Genomic DNA, 13,936 nt, shown 5'->3' on the forward strand with positions numbered 1-13,936 from the left:
GGGTTTGAAGACATATGTTCTATACAATGTGCGAGAGTGTTTTGTTTGTCAACATGTAATAACCGCAACCGGTTATAACTTCGTCAAACGCCAACTTCTTTTATAATCAGAAATTAGGCATTTGGTCAAACATTTGGCATGCAACTCTTATACTAGACTTCGATTTATATTGTGAACTTGTAGGCTTTGCAAATGGATTTTCAGATATATGCAATGGAATTAAAATATCCCACTGTTAAGTCCTTTCGAATACTATGCCAAGAATTAGGATTACAAGAGTGGAACAATTACAAAACTGTTATTAATGCTTCATCTACAATACTGAAATATCAATAATCTGCAAAACAAACATTGCCAAAACTCACATCACCTACTGAACATTAGGCAATTATCATTTAGATTAAACTGTGAACTTGAATATGATAATCGTAGCCTCCAAATGATGGTAATCAAAAGCAACCAGGCACCCCAACATAGTTAGAAGATGCCAAGCAGTCACAGGAGAAGTCTAATACCTCTAAAGACTCCAGATTCTAGGCATTTGATGCAGATTAAGCAGACTGTAAATACCAAACCCGAATCACACCATATAACAGTGCCCAACTGTCAAACGTAGGCCTGATAAAGTCAGGTTGCAGACCCCAATGTAAACGCTGATCCCAAATACTTAATTCATAGGCCTCTGAAAATGGAGATAGGCTTCTCCAGTATCAATGCAGGTCTGCAATTAGTTTCAGACTTTCAACAACACTCCAAATGCCCAAAATTCGTAACAGAAACCACTATTGCAGATCGCAGGCCCAAATAGATGAATTGATATGCTCTATCCTTGCACGTAGGGGTGTTAGAATGTGATGCCACCCTTTAGGGATGGTAAACAACTCCACACAAACCTTAATCGCTGCCACAAGTAGGTAATAGCAGCCACAAAATGCCCAAAGATTTCCCCCAATTAAGATTGTAGGATGAGAGTTTAAATCCACAGTCATCAAGTCCTTCACACAGTCAGTTTCCTTGCATAAAATGACTCCTTAGTCATAGATATCACAGTAGAGAAGTATGGCAAAATTGCTATACAACAGCAACACTTTGCAAAACAACTGCAAGGATAATTCCCAGATTATACAATCAATCAGCTGGGCTAAATACTGAAGTCCGAGCTATGCTAGTATACCATTCCTATCAAACTTTCACAACTGTTACTTTGTGGAAGCGGGATCCCATATAGAAGAAACGTATCACAATGCAACTCCACTTCCTACATGAGCAAATAATTCAATGAGAGGCTGGGGCTATGTCCAACTTCTCGAACTATCTCGAGGGGCTTTGTCCTCAAGAATAACTAGTCACATTTAAGCAATTGAAGTTGTCTTCAAGATATAGATATATTTCATGTTGTCAATCCCAATGTAGTTCCATGCTTTTATAACCTTGATATGAGGGAAGACACAAACAACTAGGCAATGTGGGATAAAAAGCCAATTTCGTCTTTTAGTCACTTAAGTTACTTTTGTCATAAAGTAACTTTATATTTGCACTTTATAATATTAAAGTGACTTTATTATTATAAGTTACCGTATAACTTTATAATAACATTAAAATATTTAAATAAATCACTTAAGTCACTTAAACTTTAATATCTCTTGAAATACTTGTCTGATTGCCATGTCGTTTGAAATAAGAATCTTTCCTCATAATTCCCCATGTGACCAAATACACTTTCTAAAAATAGAAAGGGTCCATCTCTATTACTCTTGACTTACTATACATAGTAAGTATGGCAAATGAAGTCCAAATGATATTGAATGAAGGCCAAATCCATAAATTCTTGAATGTTGGAGATGAATCAATCCTCAGAAGTCCCTCTAACCATCCTCCTACGAGAGTCCAATATTGGGCTAATCCCTGAAATCTTGATGCTGGCCACAAATGGGGACATTACACAATAGAACAAAGAGGAGCACACTTACCTTGTTGGGTTGCTGCAGCCACTTCCTATTCCTAAGAGGAAGTGGGACAGTATTTCCATGGACTTTATTGTGGGCTTACCTAAAGCCCAAGGCTGTAATGTCCCATTTTTCTGGGACATTATAATTCTTTGTGGTCAGCTCACTTTGCCTAGGCTTCAGGGGCGAAAAAGTTCTGTACGGGGTTCAGTTCGAGATTTGGCTTAGACATCTAGTTCTAAACCCATCGGAGCAGTTTTGGCAGGTTGTCTAGATACTTACTATTTTTAGTAAGTAAACAGAGCTCAGTATTCTTGATATCCCAATGTTGATTTGGAAGCGGCTTGCCAAGAGCTTTCCAACGAGCTATTGCATGTGCTTATCCGAGTTCGTTTGATCAGTTATTTTAATGCTTGATGATTATGTGAGTTTTGACTAAGTGACTATTAAAGTTCATTTAATGTATCACTTTAATTTTAAAAAAGGTATTATGTCACTTAAGTGACTAAAGGACAAAAAGGGTGTTTTATCCCACATTGCCTACAAGAGCGTGCATCACATTGGGAAAAGTGATAAAAGGTACCACAAGCTGCACATGAGAGGATATGAAGATTATATTATTGAAAACAAATATTAATCTGGGAATTGGAAACAATTGCTGGTTATTTCTTTGACGAGGCAAACCCTTGAAGAAACTTTGAAGGTTGGACGCAAACTTAGCCTTCTTTCAGGTTCTATCTATATTGCCAATTTGACTGTTATTTCTGTTTGTAAGATTGGATATTCTGAATTGTTGCACGTTATTGTATTGTTGTATAATACAGTAATGCATTTTGGGTTATTTGTATTAATCTGCTGGTTTATGTATAAGTTGTATAAGTTTCTAGATATTGGAGGAAATAAACACATTTTTCTGGATTTTCTCATTTGTATATCTGCTGGTTATATATACCGGTTTAAGTTCTGAATTTTGTATCAAATACTGGATTACTGTTCGGACTTAAAATTGTAAGTTTTAATCGAGGGTTTTAGTGAATATCCGGAGAGGGATATTTCAGTGGTATCAAAGCCTGAGATCCTGCCATCCTGTGGAAGTTTATTCAGAAGAAGTATCCTTTGAAGTTACAGGTCTATTATACACAAGAAATTTATGAAACCAGGTGCACGGAGTTCTAGTTGCTTAAATGTGACTGGCTAAGTCTTGAGGACGAAAAACCTCAGGTCTGAGATTTTCAAGAAGGTTGGATGACACCCTAATCTTCTTGGTATGGTACAGATTGGGCAAGAAATCGGCAAATTTAATACAGTAAAGCGAGTTGCAGGAAAGGTGAGTCTGTCTGTGTTTCTTGATGTATTCTAGAATGTGTTAATGCTTTTCCCAGCTTATGATCACTAAGGAAATTAATAGTGGCCAAGAGGGAAAATCGCAAGGGGGAGTTCAGAAGTTCATATTCTTAAAACACGATACTTAGGAACTCCATACTTAACAGGCGGCATTGGAAATTAGTATATTGTATACAAACAGAAATACAGTGAAGCAGGTTCTGTTAGCACGTTATGACCATAATGGTTACTGAGTGGAGGCGTTGATATTTATTGGAGAGTGGAGATAGTAGTCGGTTCTCAGTGGTGATTAACGTGGGCTTGAAAATGTCACAAATATTGCACTCAGGCGTTCCATGAATAAACGGTAGGTTGGTCGTGAGGAATTTGTGAAGAATGCGGGTCATGCCAAGACGCCACTACTGCCATTTCAATAGGTAGTTTGAACGCAGGTTTCAGTCACCTTGTGATATATCTGCGGCAAGGCACTGGTCCTCAACAAGTTATTAGCAAAGAGCAGACAGGGTCGGATTTGTGGCGGATTTAACTCCTTTTAAACAGTGGTCGGGTGTGAGACAGAAGCGAGCTAGAAGAGTGCTTCACTAGGCCTCTTCAGTATGAACGTGTTCTTCCATCACTCCGGGTCTGGCATCTTCTAACTTATATACTGTAAAGCAACTGATAATCTGCAGTCGAGCTCAGACTTATGGGTTACCAGGTGACTACTCGCAGGCTGGCTTGATTTATTAAACTAGCACCAGTTAATGCCATACGGCTGAGACAGTAACTCCTGGAAAATAAAAAATCGCATGATATTTTACCCACTGGCAGAGCTCCTTCTTGGTTCGGATTCCACCATTCACGTGTTGGAAGGAATGTTTGTAATAGCGAAGTTGGAGGCCAACGGATTTGAGCCATGGCTTTAATACAAAGACAGGGCCTTTGGGCATAAAGCACGGGCATATCATGCACGTTTGAAGATTTCACAGCTGGAACACGTAACTCACATTTAGAAAGATTGTTTGGTTATTTTCCAAAGCCACGGTTGTGATAGCAGTAGGGTGAATGTTCATATTGGCATTCATAAAATATCAGTATGTGAGCAAAAGACACAGGAGATAAACGTGGTTTGGGTAGTTACAAGCCTCTGCTGCAGTCGGGTATACAACATTATGGGTGAACCATACTGACGCCACCATACTGAGTTTTTCACTTCCAGCAGTCCCCGATGTAATAAGAGGTCTATTTCGTCCCAGCTGCTTTAATCCATTTGTGATTGTTTGTGAACGTGCTTATATAAATTATTTCTGAATTTCTTAATATATTTTTGGGCTACATTCAAACTCGAAGGCTATAGGAAATACTGTTTCTTGATCTGTGGTAACGTTGGAATGCTCTGATATAAAGTTCACAGTACAGCAGTAAGACACTATTTATTTTGTTCATCTATGGACTGCTACCAAACTGTTTTATACATATCTTCATAGTTCCCTGAATCTCTTATATCAGCAATCTGTACAAAGAATTTAAGGTTCTTCAGGAAGTCTGCCAACTGTTTGACGGAATTAATACCCAGATTTACTTAAGCATTGGTCAAAAATAAGGTCAGTTCATTACAGCATGAACCATTGCCAACCAGTTGTCGACAGTACCTGGAAGTCATCTGGACGCCGTTACGCGAAGACAATATCATACAGCAAGCCGCAGTAAGGAAAGAAATTTGTTACATAACCCATGTGGCTGATTCTGGGAGCTGAGAAGAACTGGGCACCTATGCTGTACTTGTTTCCTGTAGTGAACATTAAGTGTTGGATTTTCAAATAAGACCTAGAAGTCAGGAAGCTGTAAGTGTAATGCTGGAGCATGTTAATCGGATTTTGCCATTGTTAACGTTCTTCCAATTTAATCATTGACTGTGATAGATTACTGTATTCTTTTCCTTTGAAATAAATGTTAAGGAAGTTGGATTAATGCACAGTCATGAATGGAAAATTCTGGGTTGATTTAGTGAACTTACCATTGAACTCAGTTTATACCATAAACATGGAACAAATTAAACATTTGGTGTGTTTGAGTTGTTCGACAAAATTCCAATATAGTTTCAGAATCTCGTGTTAAAGCTTCTCATGCTAGTACAGTGATTACAAGACTTACAGATATTTGTGAGCTTTCATGGGGTCACATATTTAAGCTGGAGCCAGATTTGGTCTTTCCTCTGAGGTAAAGATTAGTGTTGATGCTTTCCTTACTGGTGCTATATTTGGGAAAGTGGTGTGAATTCAAAATAGATATTTCATCTGACTGGAGTGAAGTTAGCTATAAGAGAGCATGAATCTAATGACAGTCTAAAGAACATTGAACTGGAAGGATATGTGTACTTTACATTTTGGGTTGTTGATAAGGACAATCTTTTGAAGTTCAGTAAGTATTGATATTGTAGCCAAAACAAAGTAGAGTAACTCGAGTATGACCATTATCAGCTATGGGAAAAGTCAGGAAGGATATTGACAAATGGCAGCACCAGTTAGCCCGAGACTTCCAACTTGATTTTAAAACTGAAGTAAAAAAACTGTACGATGAGTATAACGAATTTCCGTTAAAGCTTCAAAAAGACTTTCCTTTCATTGATTATATGGACTTTCAGCTAGAGCTGCAAAACAAAACGGATTTAATAAGAAACAAATCCTATGATTTGGCTCGAGATCTCCTTGTAGAGGACAGTTACAAAAATTTGCATAAGGAAGACATTAATCAATTTGATAGTAGTATTGAAAAGGAAGAGCAACCTTTGCACGATAATATGCAAAACAATAATAATGGCACCAGTATACCAGCAGATAATTGGGGGACAGAAGTATCCTATGGAGCTGTTTACACTAGTCCTTCTGATGAGCATGTTAATGGCCCATGCAGTAGAGTTGACCAAACCGCCAACGTTAGCAACTCCAACATCTTATTTGGTGACATGGAAATTAGCTTGGATGAATTTTACGGTGATACCCGGCTAGAAATTATATCAGATTTTGAGGAGCAAATGGACAGCGATGTTGGCAGGACAGAGAATCTAGCACACATCGAGTTAGAGAATATATCTGAAAATGTTGTTTCCCCAGGTGATGAAAAGTTAGAAAATTCTATGGAGAACAGCCCACCTGTGTTTGAAGGAGATGGCCAAAAATCATTATCACTCCTTGACTTATTAGATATGCTTTTGGTCAAAGAGGACAAGATTGTCCAAGTGTTGACGAAGTTGGATGATTCTTCCAATTTGATTGAGGATCTCTTACGGAAGATTGTGATAGGAGAGAGGCATGAGAATGTTTGCGGTATCACAAGTCCTCTTTTACATACTATCTTTGAAACGTTGAAAATGATAAAATTTGAGTACTTGCAGCTATTAATGGATAGAGATCTAGCAATAAAATTTGGAAGGGACAAGGAGAGTGAGGTAGATGAGCTATGCCTCCAATTGAGCTTAACTCATTATTCCATCCACCAAGCTGAAAATTAAATAAGCGAGGCAGCCACTTATGAAAAAGATGACAGTGGTTCAAGGGCACAAGAAATCACACAAATCATTGAAGGAATTCATAAAGTGGGTAGATGTGAAGGAAAACAATGTGATTCAATCACGTGTTCCCCATTTGAGACTTCCTATGGTGAAAAAAACTCTATGGATCAGCAAGTTGATGAGTTTGAAAATTCTGATTTTTATGACAGCAGCTGTACATCTTCACATGAGCACATGGCTAGTAATACCACAAGTGAGGACTATTTAGAAATTTCAAGTAATGATGAACTTTCCTTTTATGAAGACCTTGACATGAGCGAGAGTACTTATGATGGAGTAGGAAGTTCAGATTTATCCTTAGCATGTTCGGAGGGATTTTTCAGCTTACCCAGAGTTTTATCACCTAACTCTTATGAGATGATCACGGGCTACTTGTTGATTGGTGATTTTACTTGTTGGTATATTCCAGCTATCAGTGGTTTGCCTGTGTATGATGGTAGTATATTCGCTGATTCTATTTGGCCTTCTGGGGTCAATGAGTTATTTGCAGGTGAGTGGGGAGATCACACATTACCCTACATTCCACATGAGGTATCTACATTTTTATTTCAGCAGGGTATTCAAGATAGTGTTAGCACTCATGATGTTGGTGATTCACCAACCGCTCTTTCATTTACCCAGGATCATGTTGATTGGGTGGTCAGGAATCCTGGTGTTACTAGTATCTTACTTCTGGCGGATTATTTAGTGTTGCTACACAGTCGCATAATTATGATCTGTGTGTTTCAGCCTTCTGGCACATCAAAGCTCCATAGATTTGGATTACTCCATCTCCACCAGGGTGATATAGGGGTGGAGTCAATTTGGCCGGATCTATCATTAACATCGGTATAGATGTTACAGGAATTGGTCAGTGGGTTTTCAGACAGCGCACAAGTTCTCGCTTGGGATCCAGGTGGAGCATCCCTATGTATTACTCTTTATCGGGGAGCTCATTGGAGAGTTTGGTTGCTATCGTTTTGGGGTGGATATTGGTATATTGCTGAGCTCCCATCTTCACTTGACAGTAGAGACTCGCAGGCTCACTCATGGAGTGAGACATTCATTCTGAATGAGGATATTGGTATACAGGGCAGTAGCAGATGGCAGTTGGTGAGCCATGGGATCCTGGCATCTGATTTCTGCAGGTATGAGTGGATTGCTTGGGGGCAAGCAATCTTTGAGAAGGGAGGCTTTGTAATGTCCCCTTTTTCTGGGACATTATAATTCTTTGTGGCCAGCTCACTTTGCCTAGGGTTCAGGGGCGAAAAGGTTCTGTACGGGGTTCAGTTCGAGATTTGGCTTAGACATTTCCAGTTCTAGACCCATCCAAGCAGTTTTGGCAGGTTGTCCAGATATTTACTATTTTTAGTAAGTAAACAGAGCTCAGTATTTTTGATATCCCAGTGTTGATTTGGAAGCGGCTCGCCAAGAGCTTTCCAACGAGCTATTGCATGTGCTTATCCGAGTTCGTTTGATCAGTTATTTTAATGCTTGATGATTATGTGAGTTTTGACTAAGTGACTATTAAAGTTCATTTAATGTGTCACTTTAATTTTAAAAAAGGTACTATGTCACTTAAGTGACTAAAGGACAAAAAGGGTGTTTTATCCCACATTGCCTACAAGAGCGTGCATCACATTGGGAAAAGTGATAAAAGGTACCACAAGCTGCACATGAGAGGATATGAAGATTATATTATTGAAAACAAATATTAATCTGGGAACTGGAAACAGTTGTTGGTTATTTCTTTGAGGACGCAAACCCTTGAAGAAACTTTGAAGGTTGGACGCAAACCTAGCCTTCTTTCAGGTTCTGTCTATATTGCCAATCTGATTGTTATTTCTGTTCGTAAGATTGGATATTCTGAATTGTTGCATGTTATTGTATTGCTATTGTATAATACAGTAACGCATTTTGGGTTATTTGTATTAATCTGCTGGTTTATGTATAAGTTGTATAAGTTTCTGGATATTGGAGGAAATAAACACATTTTTTTGGATTTTCTCATTTGTATATCTGCTGGTTATATATACCAATTTAAGTTTTGAATTTTGTATCAAATACTGGATTATTGTTCGGACTTAAAATTTGTAAGTTTTAATCGAGGGTTTTAGTGAATATCCGGAAAGGAATATTTCAAAGGCATGGACTACATTTATGTGGTAGTGGACAAGCTCACAAAGTATGCTTATTCCTTCCTCATTACCACTACCTATTTAGCTGTCTAGCTAGCTGAGTTGTTTTTCCGAGAGATATTTAGGTTGCATGGTTTACCCCAGATCATAGTGAGCGATCATAATAGCAAGTTTATGAGTCACTTTTGGCAGGAGATTTTCAGATTATGTGGGACAGAGTTGACTCCAAGTACCCGTTATCACCCATAGACGAATGGCCAAACTGAGATCGTGAATAAGTTGGTTGAGGGTTAGCTATGACATTGTCTCTTCTCAACAAAGGGCTTTGGTGAAGTGGATCTATTTATGTAAATACTTTTATAACTCCACTCACCATATGACATTCCAGATGTCTCCCTTCAGAGAATTATATGGATATGATCCTCCTAGTTTAATGGATGTGTAGAGTGCAGGTGATATGTTACAGGATAGCCATGATATTGCAAAATCCCTGAGGGATAACATACAAAGGGCGCATAATCAACAAAAACAATATGCTGATCAGCGAAGGACAACTCACTCTTTCCAGGTGGGCGATATGGTTTATTTGATGTTACGACCATATCAACACTCTTCTATTAATAAGAGTGGAGGGAAGAAACTCAAAACCTGTTATTATGGTCCTTTCTGCATGGTAAGACGTATTGGTGGCGTGGCTTACAAATTGGATTTACCCAAGAATAGCAAGGTCCATAATGTATTTCATGTTTTGTGCCTCAAGAAGGCTTTGGGCATACATGTGGTGCTGTCTCTTGTATTGCCTCCCTTAGATGATGAGGGAAGACTTGAGTTGATTCCAAAGGCGATTTTTGATACCAGAGAGAGTAGTTGCAGAGGACTATCAGAGAGTTTTTGGTTAAGTGGTAGGGCCTACCGGATGAGTATGCTACTTGGGAGCCTGACGATATTCTTCAACACCACATATTGCGATTGCTTGGGGACAAGCAATCTTGGGCAGGGAGGACTGTAATGTCTCCAATTTAGTAGGTTCCCAAAGTCGGGGTTTGTCAACTCATCATTGGGACCCTCGTGAGTTGACAATTGGTTTTGGGGGTCTTCGTTGTGGTTTCACTATTTTTAGACTTACTATTATTAGTAAGTTTCTTTCAGCTAGTTTCTATTCTTGGTAGTGCAATGTTGGCAGTGCAGTCTTGGGTTGAGGATGAGATTACTTTGGGGAGTCATATTTATTGCATTTATAATGAGACTTTATGAATATTAAATGCACTTATAATTATTATTGTTCTTTATATTATAAAGTAATTGCACTTTATATTATAAAGTTATGTCTAAGTGAAAAGTGTAATGGAGAAGATAGGTTGCACAAAGACATTATATATATGGCTCTCATTCGGGCAGAAAGGCATCTATTGAATATGATTATTTGCTTTTGTTACCTGGCTGAGGGTTTGGAGTTTTCTGTGAATTATTTTCTCAGCAAATTGTTCTGAAATTTACAACTTGCAAATTCCTCCTACCGTTCATACTGTATCTAAGGAGAAGATTAATTTGGAGAAATTGTTTGGCATTGTGGAGATAATAATTACCTGCGATTTTCTGTTGAGGAAATCAGAGAATTTATTGAGGGTTGCTGTCTCATACTGTGGCAGTGTTAATCCTTTATTGAGGCTGTGTTTCACATTGCAAGGTTGGTGAGGCAATTGTATATACCCACGCCACCTGTAGAAGGTTCGATTCTAATTACTAGTGGCTGATGATATAAATCTGGGCATCCATAATCAAATCGTGGGTCTGGAAATTCATAAGGGTGGCTTGTGATTCCATTAGCAAGGCTGTGTTTGCAATTCTGGGCAGCGGCTTGCTCTAACATCAGGCAATTGGGGTTCGGCCCTGCAGTTTAGTGACTGGAATTGGCATTTTTTGAGAGAAGAAGCCTCATTGCAGTCAGCATTGGAGAAATTGGTCAAGGAAGCATCATCATTGGAGCTGATATTTAATACTGAAAATCTGGGCGAATATCTGGTTCCTCAAGTTTGAACTTTGTAATTAGAACAAATCATTTCATTATTCATTGTCATCGTTTGCATCAATTTGGCAATCAGATTAGTTAATTTGTTTTTTTTATCTCAATCCACTGCGTTGCAAATTCTTTTGATCAATCCAAAATATTAATTTTTTTTTATATATTCCAAAAACAACGAAGAAAAATCAGTATAGCTAAAAAGAGACATTCATTTAGTTTCCAGCATTTTCAGTGAAGGATTAGACAGGGTCTTTACATGTTAATGATAATAATTAGAATGAATGTTAATGATAATAATTAGAATGCATTGTTGTTAGTAACATTTTACCTTGCACTCACATCATACAACGAGACTAGTGGTCTATTTGCATATCATTAGTAGCAAAGCTTACATCCTACTCTGCTATTTTGCTATTTTAGACAAACTTTTTATTTGGACAATTCATGGGCTAAACTCTGTATTATATTCGCTCTGTATATCTCTAGCTATTAAATGCTTTTAAGTCTAAAAACAAGTAGCTTTTGTCCCTTTTAACATTATTTAATTTTTTTTCAAATCTGATTTTTCCCCATTAAATCCTGTTTTATTTCCAAAAGTTCTTATGCTTCTGGTTTACCGATTTTTTCCCCAAAAGCTTTTTGCTGCTATAATGGAGCACCCTGATTGACCTTCAGGACTTGTTTTAGTTTCAAGTCTCAAAGATCAATATGGTTCTTTCTTTATTTAATCATTGTTAGACAGTTTTACAAAAAGGCAAGAACTTTCCTAAGTTTGTTTTCAGTTAATGCAGACTTATCATAAAATAACTATTTATGGATGATTCCTAAAGCTTTATAATTATTATTCCATAAGGGATTATTTCATGCAGAGCTTCTATTTTATCATGTCCAAGATGTTTATTAATTTTGTTATATAATAATAAATACATATATTACCTTCTGAGCTTTTGTCCAAGCATTATTAAAGTATCATCAAGTACTGTTTGTTAACACTGAAGCAAAAGGATGTTTGCCTCAAACCTTGACTGATTGGGCTGCACTGTGACATGTATATCGGTATCTATTCATGGATGCTTGAATTTGGTATATAGGTGCATTCCAAATGATAGATTTTCTTTTGCAACCATAGTTTTTCCAAATACTTTTTGTTGGAGAATCATCTAACACATGCTGATACTTTGTCAGATGTCAGTTCTGACAAAGGATCCAATAACTTTGTACCTGAAGGGCAGATGATTTCACATAAAGAAGTACATACAGCATTTTCTAAAGGGTATAGACCCAGCGTTATTAAGTGCGTGCAGGGACGAGAGGAAGGTTTAAGTTGGCCTTTGACATCTGTTCCAAACGGATACACGGGAAGGCTCCAGCGAAACTGGAAATCAACATTTGAGGGTACTCTCCTTGCCAAAGACACTATGTCAATTAAGGCATGAGAAACAGTATGGACTTTGTATAATTCTTATAATACCTTAAAGAACTTTAATGTTGCTCATTGCATTGTCTCTATGATTACATCTGCAAGTTTGGAAAAGCTCTTGTGACAATAACCTGACAATTTGCATGTGTTGTTTTGTTTTAGGTTGGGACTCACTTGGAAAACAATTTGAAGGGCCAGCAGTTTTGTTGGAGAAAAAAGCATATTCATCATGGATCCCAACTTGGTGTTCCTACACATCAAGTGTGGCTGTTGCACAACCTCTTGGGAGAATGGATGTAAGCCTGTGGATATACAATTCCATCTTACTGTAAAATCTGTCTAGAGTAGCCTTTGCCTTGTTTAAACAAAAGAAATTTTCCTCCATGTATGTTTGAAGATCAATGAGTAAATGATGGTCCAATTTTTAAATTTTTAATCCTCCTACATTAATCAAATGCTGATTTGCATCACAAGCAGATTTTTTTGTGGATTTCACTTTAGATAGTGCTTTAGAACTTTTTCCTTGAAAAGCATTTATTAGCACTACATCTCATACCTTTGCTGAGGACTTATTTGTTTGTTATGCAGCAAAGTGTTCAGAAGGTTCTAGATGTGAGATTTCATCCTCACGGATTGCCTCAACTTGTTTGCAGCTCTAATGAGGTTTATATATTTTGTATGCTTTCAATGTAAATGAGTCAGGAAGGCATGTTATATTACAAAAATAGCTTTTGGAGCTAATATGATCAAGTTTTTCCTTGTGTTTCTGCATGCATGTACAATTCTGAACCTTTCCAAAGCTTATAATGCATTGTCATAGTGAAGGAGTTCACTTGATAAATTCTAAGGCAGACCCATATAACAGGTACTGTCTCTTTGTGTACGCAAGCTAATGCCCTCTTGAATTATCATATCAGGCTCCCAATGAACTTCTTTTGTACAATCTTTTTGCTGGAAGGGCAACAGAATTGGCTGGGCATAATTGTCAGGTACATAGTCTATTGAGATTGTATTTGTTTTAATTTTCTAAGTTGTTTTCTATATTTTCAATAGTAACTTTTAAGTATAGGCTAATTCAATAATAAGCTAAATCATGAGATTTGCTAGGTTGCGACTGACAAGTTTGATTTGTTGGAATGAATATTTCTGGTGATTTATTGATCTCCTAGGTGTACTAGTTGCATGTAGATAAAAGGAGATTGTAAATAAATTAATAGTGATAAATGGCATGTTTTCACTTTGAACTGTTGTTGTCAATATAAGTCAAATTTAAAGAAATGCTGAATATTCAATATAATTTTACTAATTTTCGAAAGAAGGAATATGTGTTGTTGGGCATGTTGTCTTGCATTTTGTCACCACAAAATGTTGGTAACAGCACAAAATTTTTTCAATTTGGTTTCGTGTATCTCTAAGTTTGAATTTGGTATTCAATTGCTCAATGTTGATCGATCAGTCATCTTCAATTCGTATATCAAATTGTTTTACTGAAGGCTTTTATCAAGTCTTTTTTCATTTTGCTTTCTGTTGAGTCTT

General features: G+C 37.3%; 1 protein-coding gene across 1 annotated transcript in view; it reads left to right on the forward strand.

Moving 5' to 3' along the window:
• The window catches only part of LOC149533001 (ribonucleoside-diphosphate reductase subunit beta), a 184,462-nt gene that overhangs the window by 60,672 nt on the left and 109,854 nt on the right, over nt 1-13,936 (forward strand). The window contains exons 7-10 of the mRNA XM_089807580.1: nt 12,166-12,375; nt 12,563-12,696; nt 12,989-13,063; nt 13,318-13,389. Of these exons, the coding sequence (XP_089663706.1) occupies nt 12,166-12,375; nt 12,563-12,696; nt 12,989-13,063; nt 13,318-13,389 (491 nt within the window). The remainder of the gene's footprint in view (nt 1-12,165; nt 12,376-12,562; nt 12,697-12,988; nt 13,064-13,317; nt 13,390-13,936) is intronic.

This window comes from Cupressus sempervirens, chromosome 10 (genome assembly GCF_028749045.1).
Source record: "Cupressus sempervirens isolate cs-2001-9-10 chromosome 10, ASM2874904v1, whole genome shotgun sequence".
Classification (NCBI taxonomy): Eukaryota; Viridiplantae; Streptophyta; class Pinopsida; order Cupressales; family Cupressaceae; genus Cupressus; species Cupressus sempervirens.